The 14,090-nt window shown below is 50.4% G+C and overlaps 1 protein-coding gene across 1 annotated transcript in view; it reads right to left on the bottom strand.

Annotated features, from left to right (window-relative positions):
* CAPN13 (calpain 13) overlaps positions 1-14,090 on the bottom strand; it is an 87,298-nt gene that overhangs the window by 6,310 nt on the left and 66,898 nt on the right. Inside the window, exons 17-23 of the mRNA XM_008700560.2 lie at positions 11,488-11,545; positions 11,344-11,402; positions 9,754-9,822; positions 7,606-7,681; positions 5,457-5,585; positions 4,215-4,270; positions 3,569-3,626 (exon numbers count right to left, since the gene is read on the bottom strand). Of these exons, the coding sequence (XP_008698782.1) occupies positions 3,600-3,626; positions 4,215-4,270; positions 5,457-5,585; positions 7,606-7,681; positions 9,754-9,822; positions 11,344-11,402; positions 11,488-11,545 (474 nt within the window). The 3' untranslated portion in view covers positions 3,569-3,599. The remainder of the gene's footprint in view (positions 1-3,568; positions 3,627-4,214; positions 4,271-5,456; positions 5,586-7,605; positions 7,682-9,753; positions 9,823-11,343; positions 11,403-11,487; positions 11,546-14,090) is intronic.

Raw genomic sequence — 14,090 nt, forward strand, 5'->3', positions numbered from 1 at the left:
AAGAGATGATGTCTGAGAAGTCCAAATTGAAGTAGTTCGAGGGGAAAGTGGGAGGTGAGGATGTAGAGACAATTAGCTCTAGTACGAAGTTTGGCTGTAAAGGGAGGAGATGGAGTTGTGGCTGGAAGGGAATAGGAGAGGGAGGAAATTTAAAAGATAAGCATGTTTCGATGGGAATTGGAAGACTCCAGAAGAGAGAGAGAGAGGAAGATTTAGTATTCAGAACACAGAGGAGAGAATTCATTCCTTCGGGGTCTTGTGAAGGGGGAAGGTAATGAGATCCAGAACACCCTCAGAGACAGATGCCCTCTAGCATAACAGGAGGAAGGTGGGAGGTGGTTATAGATGAAAGTGAGTTTGTAGATTTGGATGCAGAACTTCTTCACTCTCCTGCCTCCAATTCTGCACAGCAACCCATCAGCCAAGAGTGAATGGATCTACTTTAAAAGTATGATGTCAGAGGGCCATGATTAATGTGGAAGACAGGGGAGTACTCTTAGGGATGATGACAGGCATTAGTGAAAGAGGTGAAACACACATAACCTTGCATCTTATATTATACTTCCTTCTTACCTAATGTTCAGAACAGGAAGTGTAGAAAAATTAGTTAAGAGGGAATTGGGACCCTGTATAGGAGAAAGAATAATGAGAAATAGTCCAGTTATTTCCAAAGTTCAGGCTTTAGGTCCTGCATGCTGAATTAGCTTAAAGATACAATTGAAGAATCATTCCTGACGTTAGAAATCATGCTGATTGGAATAGGAATCAGGCAGACTGGAAATGGGAAATATTCACATGCTCTATTTTTAAAAAGAAATGAAAGGGGAATTCAAGAAAATACAGGTGAATCTAATTAACTTTGATCTTTGCAATGTTTGTTAACTTGTGTTCGTTAAGATGCACCAAGAGTTCATCGGGAAATATTTATGCTAAAATATCATTTCTTTATGGAGAGAATGACTGTGTCTTGATTTCAAGGTACACAGTTGGGGTTTCTGCTATAGTAGTGTGGGGTGTGGGCTATGTATCTCTAAGGTCTGTTCCCTGAAAATAAACACATAGAAGAAATGTGACATAGGCATTAATTTTTCAGCACACTCCTGCTAGAGGGATAGATGCTAATGCCTACAGATGTGTGAACAGCTGCATAGTGAGGTAATGGTAGAGCACGGCTGGACCCAGCTCTCATCTCCCCAGGGTCTGATCATTTCTGTTGCTCCACACATTAGCCTTTCCTGCGATGACTGATTGCCTTTTCTCTTTGGAATTTCAAGTTAAGAATTCTAGAATGAAATTGGGCCTCAATGTGAGCCAGGAATCCATAAAAATCCTAGAGGAGAACATAGGCAGTAACCTCTTTGACGACGACCACAGCAACTTCTTTCATGACATGTCTCCAAAGGCAAGGGAAACAAAAGCAAAAATGAACTTTTGGGACCTCATCAAGATAAAACGCTTCTGCACAGCAAAGGACACAGTCGACAAAACTAAGAGGCAACCCACAAAATGGGAGAAGATATTTGCAAATGACACTACAGATAAAGGGCTGGTATCCAAGATCTATAAAGAACTTCTCAAACTCAACACCCAAAAAACAAATAATCAAGTCAAAAAATGGGCAGAAGACATGAATAGACACTTCTCCAAAGACGACATACAAATGGCTGACACATGAAAAAATGTTCAATATCATTAGCCGTCCAGGAAATTCAAATCAAAACCACATTGAGATACCACCTTACACCAGTTAGAATGGCAAAAATGGACAAGGCAGGAAACAACAAATGTTGGAGAGGATGCAGAGAAAGGTGAGCCCTCTTACACTGTTGGTGGGAATGCAAGCTGGTACAACCACTTTGGAAAACAGTATGGAGGTTCCTCAAAAAGTTAAAAATAGAGCTACCCTATGTCTGTACCCCCAAAGATACAGATGTAGTGAAAAGAAGAGGCACATGCACCCCAATGTTCATAGCAGAAATGTCCACAATAGCCAAACTATGGAAGGAGCTGAGATGCCCTTCAACAGATGAATGACTAAAGAAGATGTGGTTCATATATACAATGGAATATTACTCAGCCATCAGAAAGGATGAACACCCACCATTTGCAATGACATGGATGGAACTGGAGGGGATTATCCTAAGTGAAATAAGTCAAGCAGAGAAAGACAATTATCCTATGGTTTCACTTATATGTGGAACATAAGGAATAGCACAGAGGACATTAGGGGAAAGAAGGGAAAACTGAAGGGGGGAGTCAGAGGGGGAGAGGAACCATGAGAGGCTGTGGACTCTGGGAAACAATCTGAATGTTTCAGAGGGGAGGGGAGTGGGGGGAATGGGTTAGTTCGGTGATGGGTATTAAGGACGGCACGTGTTGTAATGAGCACAGGGTGTTATACATAAATAACGAATCATGGAACATTACATAAAAAACTAATGATGTACTGTGTGGTCACTAACATAAAATAATAACAACAATAATAATAATAATAATAATAATAATAATAATAATAATAAAAGAAACTGGGCCACTATTTTATACCACGTACAAAAATCAACTAAAAAAGCATTCAAGACTTGAATATAAGACCTGAAACCCTAAAACTCCTAGAAGAAAACATTGGGGATAAGCTCCTTGACATGGATCTTGGCAATAACATTTTAGATTTGATACCAAAAGCAAAAGCAACAAAAGCAAAATAGTCAAGTAGGCCTGATAGACATTTTTCCAAAGAATACATACAAATAGCTAACAGGTGCATGGAAAGGTATGGAACATCATTAGTCATCCGGGAAGTACAAGCCCAAACCCCAATGAGATATCATCTCACACCTGTTAGAATGGCTATTACAGAAGAGACGAGAGATAACATGTGTTGGTGAGGATGCAGAGAAAAGGGAACACTTGTGCACTGTTGGTGGGAATATAAATTGGTGCAGCCGCTGTGGAAAATAGTATGGAGTTTCCTCAAAAAATTAACAATAGAACCATCATATGATCCAGCAACTAACTACTTTGGTGTATTTATTGAAGGAAACAAAACACTAACTCGAAAAGTTATATTTACCCCATGTTCACCACAGCATTACTTACAAGAATCAAGAAATGGAAACAACCTAAGTGTCCATCAGTAGATGGATGGATAATGAAAATACATTTTAAATACAAAGGAATATTACTCAGCCATAGAAAACAAGGACATCCTGCCATTTGTGACAACATGGAGAGAACTTGAGGGCATTATGCTAAGTGAAATAAACCAGAGAAAGACAAATACTGTTATGATCTTATTTATATGTGGAATCTAAAAACAAAACAAAACTCATAGATACAGAGAACAGACTGAATGGTTGCCGAAGTTGGGGGTGGAGGGGGGGGGAATGGGTGAAGGTGATCCGAAGGGACAAACTTCCAGTTACAAGATAATTAAGTCCTGGGATGTGATGTTCAACACTGTGGCTATAGTTAACAATACTGCTTTGTGTACGTATTTGAAAGTTGCTAAGAGAGTAAATTGTAAAATTTCTCATCACAAGGAAATGATTCTAGAGCTGCCATGTCTTACCTGCGCTCTGGGGTTTGCTCCACTCCTTGCTTCAGTTGTACATGACCAGGTTCATCCACTGAAAAATAAACATCATCATTATAACAGTTCAAAATTTGTTCGCTTAATATAGAGCAAGGCAAATGATACCCTCCTCCCTTGAAAGATCTGAGTCTAGTCTTATCAAACCTTTCCAGCTAATTTCAACCCAGCAGGAGGTCTCAAGCCCCCATCAGAGCCTATCTTTCACTACTCCCTGAGTAGGTAGGCAGTGAGAGGCATAGCCGAGGTTGACCAGCTGGCTGAGCCAGCCAAGGTTGACCAGCTGGCTGGGCCAGGAGGCTCTTTCTAAAGCTCACTGGGAGTAAGTTGAATGTACAGTGAGCTCAGCAGGTGTTTTTCAGTTCCCTCTTGGATTTATGACTCCCACATAATCCTCTGCTTTATTAAGCTATTGGAAAAAAATAAAATCTGTCTGCCAAGATCCTAAAGCAGCCTTGGCAGCCAGCAATATATAAAGGCAGTAATTGGAGGCAGGGGGGCCGGCAGCTTGGCTGGCCTTTGACAGACTATCCAATATCCTCAGGGAGAAAAATGCCCCCTGGAATCAGGAGAGGAGAGGTGGCCTGGGACTGTGCCCTGTGTCTGGGAGAGGAAGGTACCTCACCTCCATTTCTGTCAGGTAGAGTCCTCTTCCATCCTTGGAGAGGTTCTGGAAAGTCTCTAAAGAGGAGGAGAGAAATCAGGACAGGTCAAGGGACATAAAAGCAAATATGGTGATTCTACGTAAAGTACTCTCTCACTCTCTGCAGTGTGCCCAGCCCTCCTCCTTGTCTCTTGCCAGCCAAATCCCACACCTGTGGGACAGCTCTCTGACCGCTCTGGCCCACACACGCTTCTCCCTCTTCTCAAGTCCTTGCACTCTGCACCCTTCCACATATGGCTGAGGGGATGTGTGGGCCTGTCTTATAAAGCATACTGTAGGACGCCTGGGTGGCTCAGTCAGTTACGTATCTGTCTTCAGCTCAGGTCATGATCCTAGGGTCCTGGGATGGAGCCCCGCATCAGGCTCCCTGCTCTGTGGGGAGCCTGCTTCTCCCTCTCTTTCTGCCTGCGGCTCCCCCGCTTGTGCTTTCTTTCAAATAAAATTAAAAAAAAAAATATTCTATGGGCACAGTTTGGGGAACCTCCCTTGTCCAACTGAGAATTCTCTGGAGGTTTATACCTCACCCTTCTCTTTTATGCTCCCCTGACTCTGTTCTCTTTATTAACTGCCTGGCTCAGAGCTGTGGGGTTTACAGACTCCTGCTGGGGACGGGGTGAGGATTAAGGTACGGCAAGGCCCCACTTCTACCCCAAACACAGCTCTTGAGCTGTATTATGGCTTGAGGTTTCACATAGGATTTCACTGAAAAAAAGGGGTAGGCTGTTAAGAAGTGTCCAAATGTCTGACCTACATAGTTGAATTTCTGGAGCCCTGGGAACCCCCCCATACCCCCACCTATTCACTCGTGTGTGAATTCCTTCAGCAGAGACCCCAGTCATTCATTGCAAGACTACAGTTTAGGTTTAAACTGTAAACAACATGGAGAGGGGACACAGTGAGTTAAATTAATCTTGTTCCTAAAAGACGCACTAAATAGGGTGATGAGGAAATGAGAGACCTGGGATAGGGGAATGTCCTGGACAGAAAGAGTACAAAAGGGACACAGGGGACCCAGACTGACTATACCATTACACAGGCTAACGTTGGCTCTGCGTCTTGGAGCAAGGGCTCCTCATGCACGACTCCAGCCCACCCCGCTACTGAGGCCCTGTCTAGGCCTGGGGCAGGAGGGCATTCCTGATCCTCTCCTATGTTTCTTGGTCATTGAGAAGGTCTCCAGGATGTCGCCCAGGTGACACTTACTTGCCATGGCTTCAAGCCGCAACAGGAGGCAGACCAGGCTAGGGAAGCTGACCCTGCCGCTGTTGTCACTGTACCGGAGGGTCATGAGCTCCAGCAGCTCGTCGCTGACGGAGGTCCCTGCAAGGAAGTCTGGGCCACGGGGCGGGTTGGTGAGTGGGAGGAGCTGGGAGCAGGTCCGGTCCTCTGACATGCGAAGTCTGAGAAGCCCGCCCGGAGTGGTGGCCTTCCAACACTCTTTCTTATTCAGTCTGGCTCAGGGGCCAGCTCACTCCACTTCCTATTTTTAATGGGTTTAGAGTTGCCTCCTCCTCCTTGGCTGCTGGGCCCCGGTGACATTGTTCTGGAGTTTGGCCAGATGCCAACTCTAGATACTCAAGACACTGACTGCTCTGGGGACACGTTAGCCTTCGCCACCATCGGATAATTTCCATGTATACGGGGGCTTCCAGGACCCCTGGAGTTTGCTCCCAGCCCTGCCTCTATCAGGCCTCTCTCTGTTGGTGACCTCGTGAAACCACCTTGTTCCCCGACCCCATGACTGCCTCTGCGTCTTCGGTGTGAATGCTGCCAGTGTGAGCAAGTATGGTCCCTGCAAGTGGGAGATTCAGTCCTAAGTTGGTGGGTCAGGAAAGAGGCTGGTCCTCAGAGAGGAGACCATAGTCAGAAGGTGGCCACAGGTGGGCGAGACACAGGCACCTTGCTCTCTTTGGGCCTGGCTGTCCTGCGTGTTTAGCTATGAGCTCCAGGAGGCACCAACCCCATAGCAGACAACAGCTAACTGGCGAACGGCCATGCCTGCAAGCCTTGGGGGCCAGCAGAACCTTGCAAGCCAAACCATCCATCAAGGGGGTGAGCCTGGTGGCCTGTGGGCCCCGTGCACCAGACACATTCTGTTTCTCCAGCAGGATTAATAAAATATGAATTCGAAATGCCATTACATAGGTCATGCACTCTCCAGCTCGCCACATTAAAAAAATCACCCTTTTCTTATGCTCAGCTCCATGGCCCCTTTCCATTATCTGCTTGGTCCTTGAAGACTTTTTAGTTGGATTCCAACTATTCTCTGCCTCTCTTTTATTGTTCCGGAGTCATTAGTGTGGTCTCCTGGAAGATTTCATTTTTTGCTGTAGCTATTCACGGGTTCTGAGAGTGTGGTCCCCAGACGAAGAGCATCGGCCTCACGTAGAAACCTCTTAGAAATACAAATTCTTGAGCCCCACCCAAGCCCTCCTGAATCAGAAGTTTTGGATGAGGGATGAGGCTCATCAATCTTTGCTTTAACAAGCTTTCAGGGGATTCCAGTATACACCCAAGTTTGAGAACCCCTGCTCTCTGGTAGGAAGAATTAAGGGGAGGACAGGCGCTAAGGGAGAAGAGGCTTCTCCCTGCTCTCTGGGCCGGGGGCCCTCAGGAGAGAGAACAGTGGAGCCTCTCCTTCCAGCATTTACCTGGGGGACTCTGATCTTCCTTTTTTTTTCAAGGAAGGTGGCAGTTTTCTGACTTAGCCTGTTTGCAATCCACTTCTGCCGCTGGCACAGGGCGGATCACAACTCCTGATCAGAGCATAGTGGAGACAATCAAGTGAGATGACCTGAGCACGAGCTCTCCCTGAACCCTGAAGCTCTCAGGCGCCCTACGGTACCCCTATCATCATCCCAGGACTGCAAGCTCCTGCCTTCTTGAAGCAGACAGATGGCATCTGACTTCACTTAGCTCCAAACCCTCTGTGAGGAAAGCACATCCACGGGCTCTCAGGGGTTTAACCCTGACAGCCCCGAGGTTGAGATGGAGTCCCTAAGGCCAGCTCCAGTTCTGGGAGGGGCTCAGTGACGTGGGGTTATTGCCACACAGAGCTGTTTAGAGACAAAAGGCAATTGGGAAAATTTACTGGCACACGAGAACTCAGATTGGGAAGGACGGCGTCTGAGCCATGAGCCTGGAGGCCCATAGAGGCTGGGGTAAACCAGGGGAGGACATGGAGGCTGCCGCCCTGCTCTCTCCTGAGCACCCAGCTCTGACACGCCAGCCTTGCCGACAGCATGGGAGCGGCGTGCACCTCGCTCTCTCTCCCTCTCTCTGTCTCTCACACATGCATCCCACCATCACCACGGCCCCAGTCATGACGGCTCCAAGGAGCCCCTTGCTTTACCTGTATCCTTTATAGCCTTCCACAAATCCAAACTCAGGAAAACTCCAGAGCGCTGCTGAGTGTTCCAGAAAACATTCTGATTTGGGAAAGGAAGCAAAAAGTGCATGTGAGTGCCCTCGCCCACCTTGAACAGGATGTCCTGGGGAGAGAGAGGTCCTGGAAATCCCTTTCCCATCCCTGGAGGCTGCTTTAATAAACCTTGAGTGGGCCCAGCTTGGAGGCAGCTCGCTAAGGCCCCGGGGAGGCAGCAGTGGGCGCCACCTGGTGACACCGACCACCCTGGCCGCCCGCAGTGGGGCTGTGGGTTCCTCTCCCAGGCCTGTACCTTCCTCTCTCCCAACCTCCTTTCGTCCTTCGCCACCTGCTAGACTGGGCTCCTGACACGTGGCACCTTGCTGCGTCCGGAAGGGGGAGAGCTCTCTCAAGACTCTGCAGAGGCTGGTGGTTAAAAGGGCAGGTTTTGCAACCAAACCACTGGGTTTAAATGCCGGCTCGACTATTTACCGCCGCGCGACCGCGGGCAAGTGACTTCATCTTTCCAGGCCTCAGTTTCCCCAAATGCAGTACCTGCCTCACAGGATGGCTGCTAGGGGTCAATGAGCACGTCATTAGGAAGAGCTCAGGAGGGCGCCTTGAGCGGTAGTGAGTGCGTGTAGCAGGCAGGTGGGGACCGCGTCCCGGGTCCTGGCCCAGCTGTGGGACGTAGCGGCCCTAACACAGCCTTGGCCAGGGCGGCTCTCTGTGCACCCCGGACTTTTCTACCTCTCCCCGGTTCTCACCTGAGCCCTGATCAGCCCGGCCCTCCCTGGGTGGGAAATGGAAGCTCGGGCAGGTGACCTGCTGGAAGGAAGCATGCAGCCGCCCCCTGGCTGGACTCGGGCTCCCGTCTGGGCCTCTGCTCAGCTGCCCCACAGGAGTTGTTCCAAGGCAAAAACCCCCAGCAGATGCGTGACCCAGGCCCACAGGGGCAACGATTACTGTGAAATAGCAGCCCAAGAACGTTTTCTGGCCTTATGTGGCTTTTGGTGAGTATATAGAAAGCCCTCAATTGGGAGTCTACTCACTCATTCACTAATTCATTAGTTTGGTCCTTTGTTGGGCATTTTTGCATGCCTGCTGTGTACGAGACACTAAAAAGGTGCTGGGGGAAACAGATGAACGTGAGGGCGCCCCTGCTCTGCAATCTAACGGGGTGGGGGGGGACATATCAGCCATTATAATGCCCTGTGCGTCCCCCAAGTCAGGGACTAGGTGATACATCAGGGGATAGCCCCACGAGAACCCCTTATTATTGTGGGTTGAAGTGTTAGGAGCTGAGGGGGACGTAACTGGGCTTGGGGGCAGGCGAAGCCTCCCAGGGAAGAGATTCCTGAGGCTGGACCATCAGGGAGTTCGGTCCTGGCCAGGATCCAAGTGTCACAGCTGGGGGCTGCAGGAATGAGTGGGAGGAGTCCAAGGACTCCTCCTGGACCCCAAAGCAGGGTCTCAGCTCCAGGGTCTTGTGTACAGCTCCGATAAGCTTAGACCTTGTCCTGAGAACAATGCGGAGGCCACACTGAGGCCACAGGCCACATGGGTGATCTTGTATCTGGCAGATGACAGGAAGGGAATGAGATGAACCAGAGCCCTGGGGAAATGTCTCAAGGAGCCGGGGTGGGGGGGAGGGACAAAGGGGGGCAAGGCTGGCTGGCAGTCTTAGCTACTGTCCACCGTGACCCCTCTCTCCTTCAGTCTCCTAGAGCGCCCCTCACCCTGCCACGTACTCGGGCATTGCCTTGTATCTTCTAGTGGTGCGTGTGGTCTCCCTGCACAAAATGTGAGTCCTCTTGAGGGCAGGGCTGGGTTTCTCTTCTTTAGTGCCCTCAACTCTGTGCACATGGGGCACCCAGTAGAAATTTGCTAAACGGGACACAAAGAGAACATGCTGGTGGGGCGCCTGGGTGGCACAGCGGTTAAGCGTCTACCTTCGGCTCAGGGCGTGATCCCGGCATTATGGGATCTAGCCCCACATCAGGCTCCTCCGCTATGAGCCTGCTTCTTCCTCTCCCACTCCCCCTGCTTGTGTTCCCTCTCTCGCTGGCTGTCTCTATCTCTGTCAAATAAATAAATAAAATCTTAATTAAAAAAAAAAAAAGAACACGCTGGTACCTGGCAGTGGACAAGCCGGCCCCACAGCCTTGCAAACTCCTCTTGCTCAAGCCGTCCGTTCACTTTCAGCTAGTGGGGAGTTAAGAGTGGACCGGGCAGCGCGTGGGGAGCAGAGGCCCCGCCCACAGAGCCAGGGACAGTTCCATCCATCAACTAGCAGCACCGTCAGCCCAGTGTCACCTGGGTGTGGCTGCACCCCAGCCAGCCCCCACTGTGTCTGCAGGGACCTGGCTTAGCTTCATTTTACAGAGGGAAATGGACAACTAGAAGGAGAAAGATGCCCTGAGCAAAAGGGGCCAACAACACGTGCATTCAGGGGAAGAGAGAGCCCAGAACACAGCCTGCACAGGGTGGAGCGGGGCCCCTAGCAGGGGAGAGTGGGGAGGAGCATGAGGGGTCATTGCAACCCCCAAAGCAGCATGAGGATGCACTTGAGCCAGCCCTGGTCACCCTATAGCAGTACGATGGGTTTACGAGAGCCAACGCGAGGAAAGGAATCTATCTCTGAGTTGCTGGAGGGAAGTGGTGGGTGGGCCGGAGGAGGGGTAGAACAGACTTGCCTGCTTTGCAGGGCTCTGGCAGACACCACCTCCCCCAGGGTTACCCTGGGGCTGTGGGGGGGCCATGGGGCCCTTCTGATTCATCTGCGGGGGATGGGCAGTGTCCCCAAGTGACTCCAAACGAGGGCCAGCAGAGACAGGGCTTGATTTACGATTTCATCGAAAAGCGCTCTTGTTCGACAGTGGCCGGCCTCCCATTCCCGGTCGGGCCTTGTTAACAGTGAAGGAGCCGGATCGGTCTCACTCCAGGGAGGCTGCATACACTGAGGGGAGGGTCACAGGGTGCAACTGGGAGCCAGTCTCTCCAGGGGCGGGCAGGGGATGACTCCTTGGAGGTGGCAGTCAGGACAGGAGTCAGGAGCCCTGGGTTTGATTCCCAGCCTGGCCACTGGTGCCCACGGACTCCTCCCACCCCGGCCCCCACAGACGTAGCTGGGGCATGGTAGCACTAATGGGGTATGGCTGCTGTGTAGACTGAGGCGTTTTCTCCAAGTTTCGGGGGTGGTTCTCTTGACTGAGTTGGGGCTTGTTGAACAAGGGATTGAGGGAAGACTCAGCCAGTGGAAAGGGGATGGGTGGGTGGAACACAGCCCCCACTGGTGCTGCCAGGAGGCCATGCAGAATGATGCTAGGACACAGATTTGGAGGCTGCAAACGTCAAATCAGGCACGACTTCTGACTGGCTGTGGGATTACTTAACACACTGCTTAGCCTCTCTGAACCCCTCTCTGTGTGATGGATCACACTTCTTACGTCACAGGGGTTATACTGCAAGGACTACAAGGAAAAGGGTATCCCAGTTCTATTCTCAGCAAGCCAAGATGCTTGACAAATGATAACCACTGACATTGTTGCTGTGGTTGTTCGGGAGAGGTAGTGAGTTAGCACAGAATCCACAGGAACCTGGGCTCTTCGGTGAGCCCTTAGAACCGAAGAAGAGAAAACACTGCCAGTGAAAAGCATTCCTAATGTCCTAATGAACAGGCTCTTAGAGCTGCCAGAGGAGGGGAGGGGGGACTGCAAAGGATACATCCATCAGAGCCACGATGCTCCGGCACTCGTCCAAAGAGAACGTGTCCCCTGGAGTTCCTGGAAGGATGGAAATGTTGGGGGTGTGGCTGACTCAGCAGTGGGGGTGAGGGTGGGGCCAGTAGGCCTGTGGGTCCGACCTTACCTTTCAGGAGCTCCTGGTTGAGAAGGCTCTGAAGCTGGGTGGCATCCATGTTCAGTCCCTGCACCAAACAAGAGTAGAAGACAGGAATCCCATCAGTGCCCAGGAGCTGAGGGGCACACCTGCCTGACTCTGACTTCCAAGCCCTTGTGCCCACCCAGCACATCTAGCCTGTCTTGAAGCCGTTCCCACTCGCTGCAGGGCATGGTGACGCTCCCTCCCTGAACGTCTGTAGTGCTCATCACTCCGGTCGGTTGATACCACGTGGCGGTCACCTTGCATTCCGCTCTTCCTTCATCATGGGACCGAAAGCCGTAGTTGCTTCCTTCCCCCATACCTGGCACTTGGCAGCCCCTCAGGAGAAGTGTTGTTGAGTGAATCAACTCAGCCCTCTAGGTGTGTTTCCCTGTCTGCTTCCAGAAAGGGATGGAGAGAAAAGAGGACTGTTGAGTGTGTGAGTGTGAGCACGTGTGTGCACGCGTGCGCAGACAGAAATGAAAGTGCCAGGATCTAGGCTAAGAGAAACTGCTCTAATTGAGTGCATCACTTAGCACTAGTCTTCATCACCACCGAAGCAAAAAGGAAGACATGGTTTTCCTTGGATTAAACACAGGAAGCAGGGGCGCCTGGGTGGCACAGCGGTTAAGCGTCTGCCTTCGGCTCAGGGCATGATCCCGGCGTTGTGGGATCGAGCCCCACATCAGGCTCCTCCGCTATGAGCCTGCTTCTTCCTCTCCCACTCCCCCTGCTTGTGTTCCCTCTCTCGCTGGCTGTCTCTATCTCTTCAACAAACAAACAAACAAACAAACAAACAAAAAAACCAGGAAGCAAAGGAGGCTGAGGGGAGAGACACTTCTCAGCCTGAACTTCTGAAGTTGTTAACTGCATTCCATTTTCTCCTAGGGACGCTGAGCAGCTGTATGGGGGCCATCTTTCATGGTGACTCCACAGAGAAGCAGAGCCATGCTGCGCAGGGCCATTTCTCACATGCAGGCTGGTAAAAGCGGGTGGGGGGCGGGTGTGATGTGACTTCAGCACTCTGGGGGAGCTGCACACGGGGGACGTGCCAGAGTGAGGTCCCTCAGCAGGGGGCTTTGCAGAGTGGGACTGGGTCAGGCACCCCACAGACCCACACACATGCTGTCCCCAGGGTTGGCCTCACCACCTAACTGAAAGCAGAAGCAGCCCTACAGCCTGTCCTCAGGGGAGAACCCCTTTTAACGCCCCTGAGAAAAACATGCTGCCAGTGTTTAGTTGGCCCTCGGGCCATCCCTCCCACGTCTCACTGGCTGGGTTACATCAGGAGAGTCAGCACTGTGTGCCCACTATCGACAGAGTGTTTTCCTCAAAAGAATCACGGCACCTAACTTCCAGAGCAGAGGGCAAGGAACTCTAACTTATGTGGAGTCACCAACGAGAATATAAGCAGCTTTAGGACGTGGGCCCTGTCTCCTTCCTTCCGCATGTCTCCCTACCCTAGGACAGTCCCTGACCTGCACCAAAATGTTTGAGGAGATGAGGATAGGAGTGGAGATGAAGATTGCCTTAAACAAATACCCACAGAATTGCACGCCGGTCTCCACCACCTCAACACAAGAGCCCTGAGGACTGATGCCGCGCATTCCCGAAGCTTAGTGTGGTACTTGGAATCATCCTAGGTATTTGGTACCTGTTTGCCAATTGAATAAACGGATAGATGGACATGACCTGACTGAGAGGCTGGGTTATAGCACCATCACCACTGTCACGGATAGATGGACATGACCTGACTGAGAGGCTGGGTTATAGCACCATCACCACTGTCACGGATAGATGGACATGACCTGACTCAGAGGCTGGGTTATAGCACCATCACCACTGTCATGGCTGATGAAGGTAACTCACAGTAGTGGTAACGTGTCATTGCGTTTGCTGAAGGCTGGCTAAACAGATACAAGAGATCAAGAGAGGACTCAGTGAGTGCACGCACACACATTTTGCTTTCACCTTTCCTTTGAGGCTACAACCTCTGAGGATAGTTCATAGGTTGTGCAGAACGATGCCAGGTTGGCCCTGTTCACGGGTGCTCAGCCAGGGGGTGAAAAGGGGGTGAAGGTCAGTCTATTTCACTTCTGAGCTCTGCACCTTGGCACAAAGCTGCATATGTCTTTTATTTTAATTCCTACAAAGGCCCCATCTGGACTACTAGTTACCCTCTATGAGGAGACATTTGGTGGTTGTTTGGAAAAACCCTGATTAGAGGGAATCTGTACCATTTGTCACACGACAAATTGTATTTTTTATTTCAGACGGGCAGGTGCGTGAACCACGCTGAGGATTTTGCCATCTGCCCCTGAACGAAGCCTGGTCTCAGGTATCCTGATTAGGTCCTGCTGATTGCCTCGGGGCAGTAAACTGAGTTTGGACATCTGCTCTGGGGGAGCTAATCTGTCTTAATTCAATGCAGATTGAGTACCTTCTCTGGGCCAAGGACAATGACATATTGGGGACAAGGAACGCATATGATACCATCCTTGCCTTTGGGAGCTCACACACTGGGGATAATCATCTGGGCACACCTTGTTTTGCATCAAGTGAAGTGCCTTCTGAGTCAGCCTGGATGTGGA

Source organism: Ursus maritimus, unplaced genomic scaffold, assembly GCF_017311325.1.
Source record: "Ursus maritimus isolate PB19 unplaced genomic scaffold, ASM1731132v1 scaffold_6, whole genome shotgun sequence".
Lineage (NCBI taxonomy): Eukaryota > Metazoa > Chordata > Mammalia > Carnivora > Ursidae > Ursus > Ursus maritimus.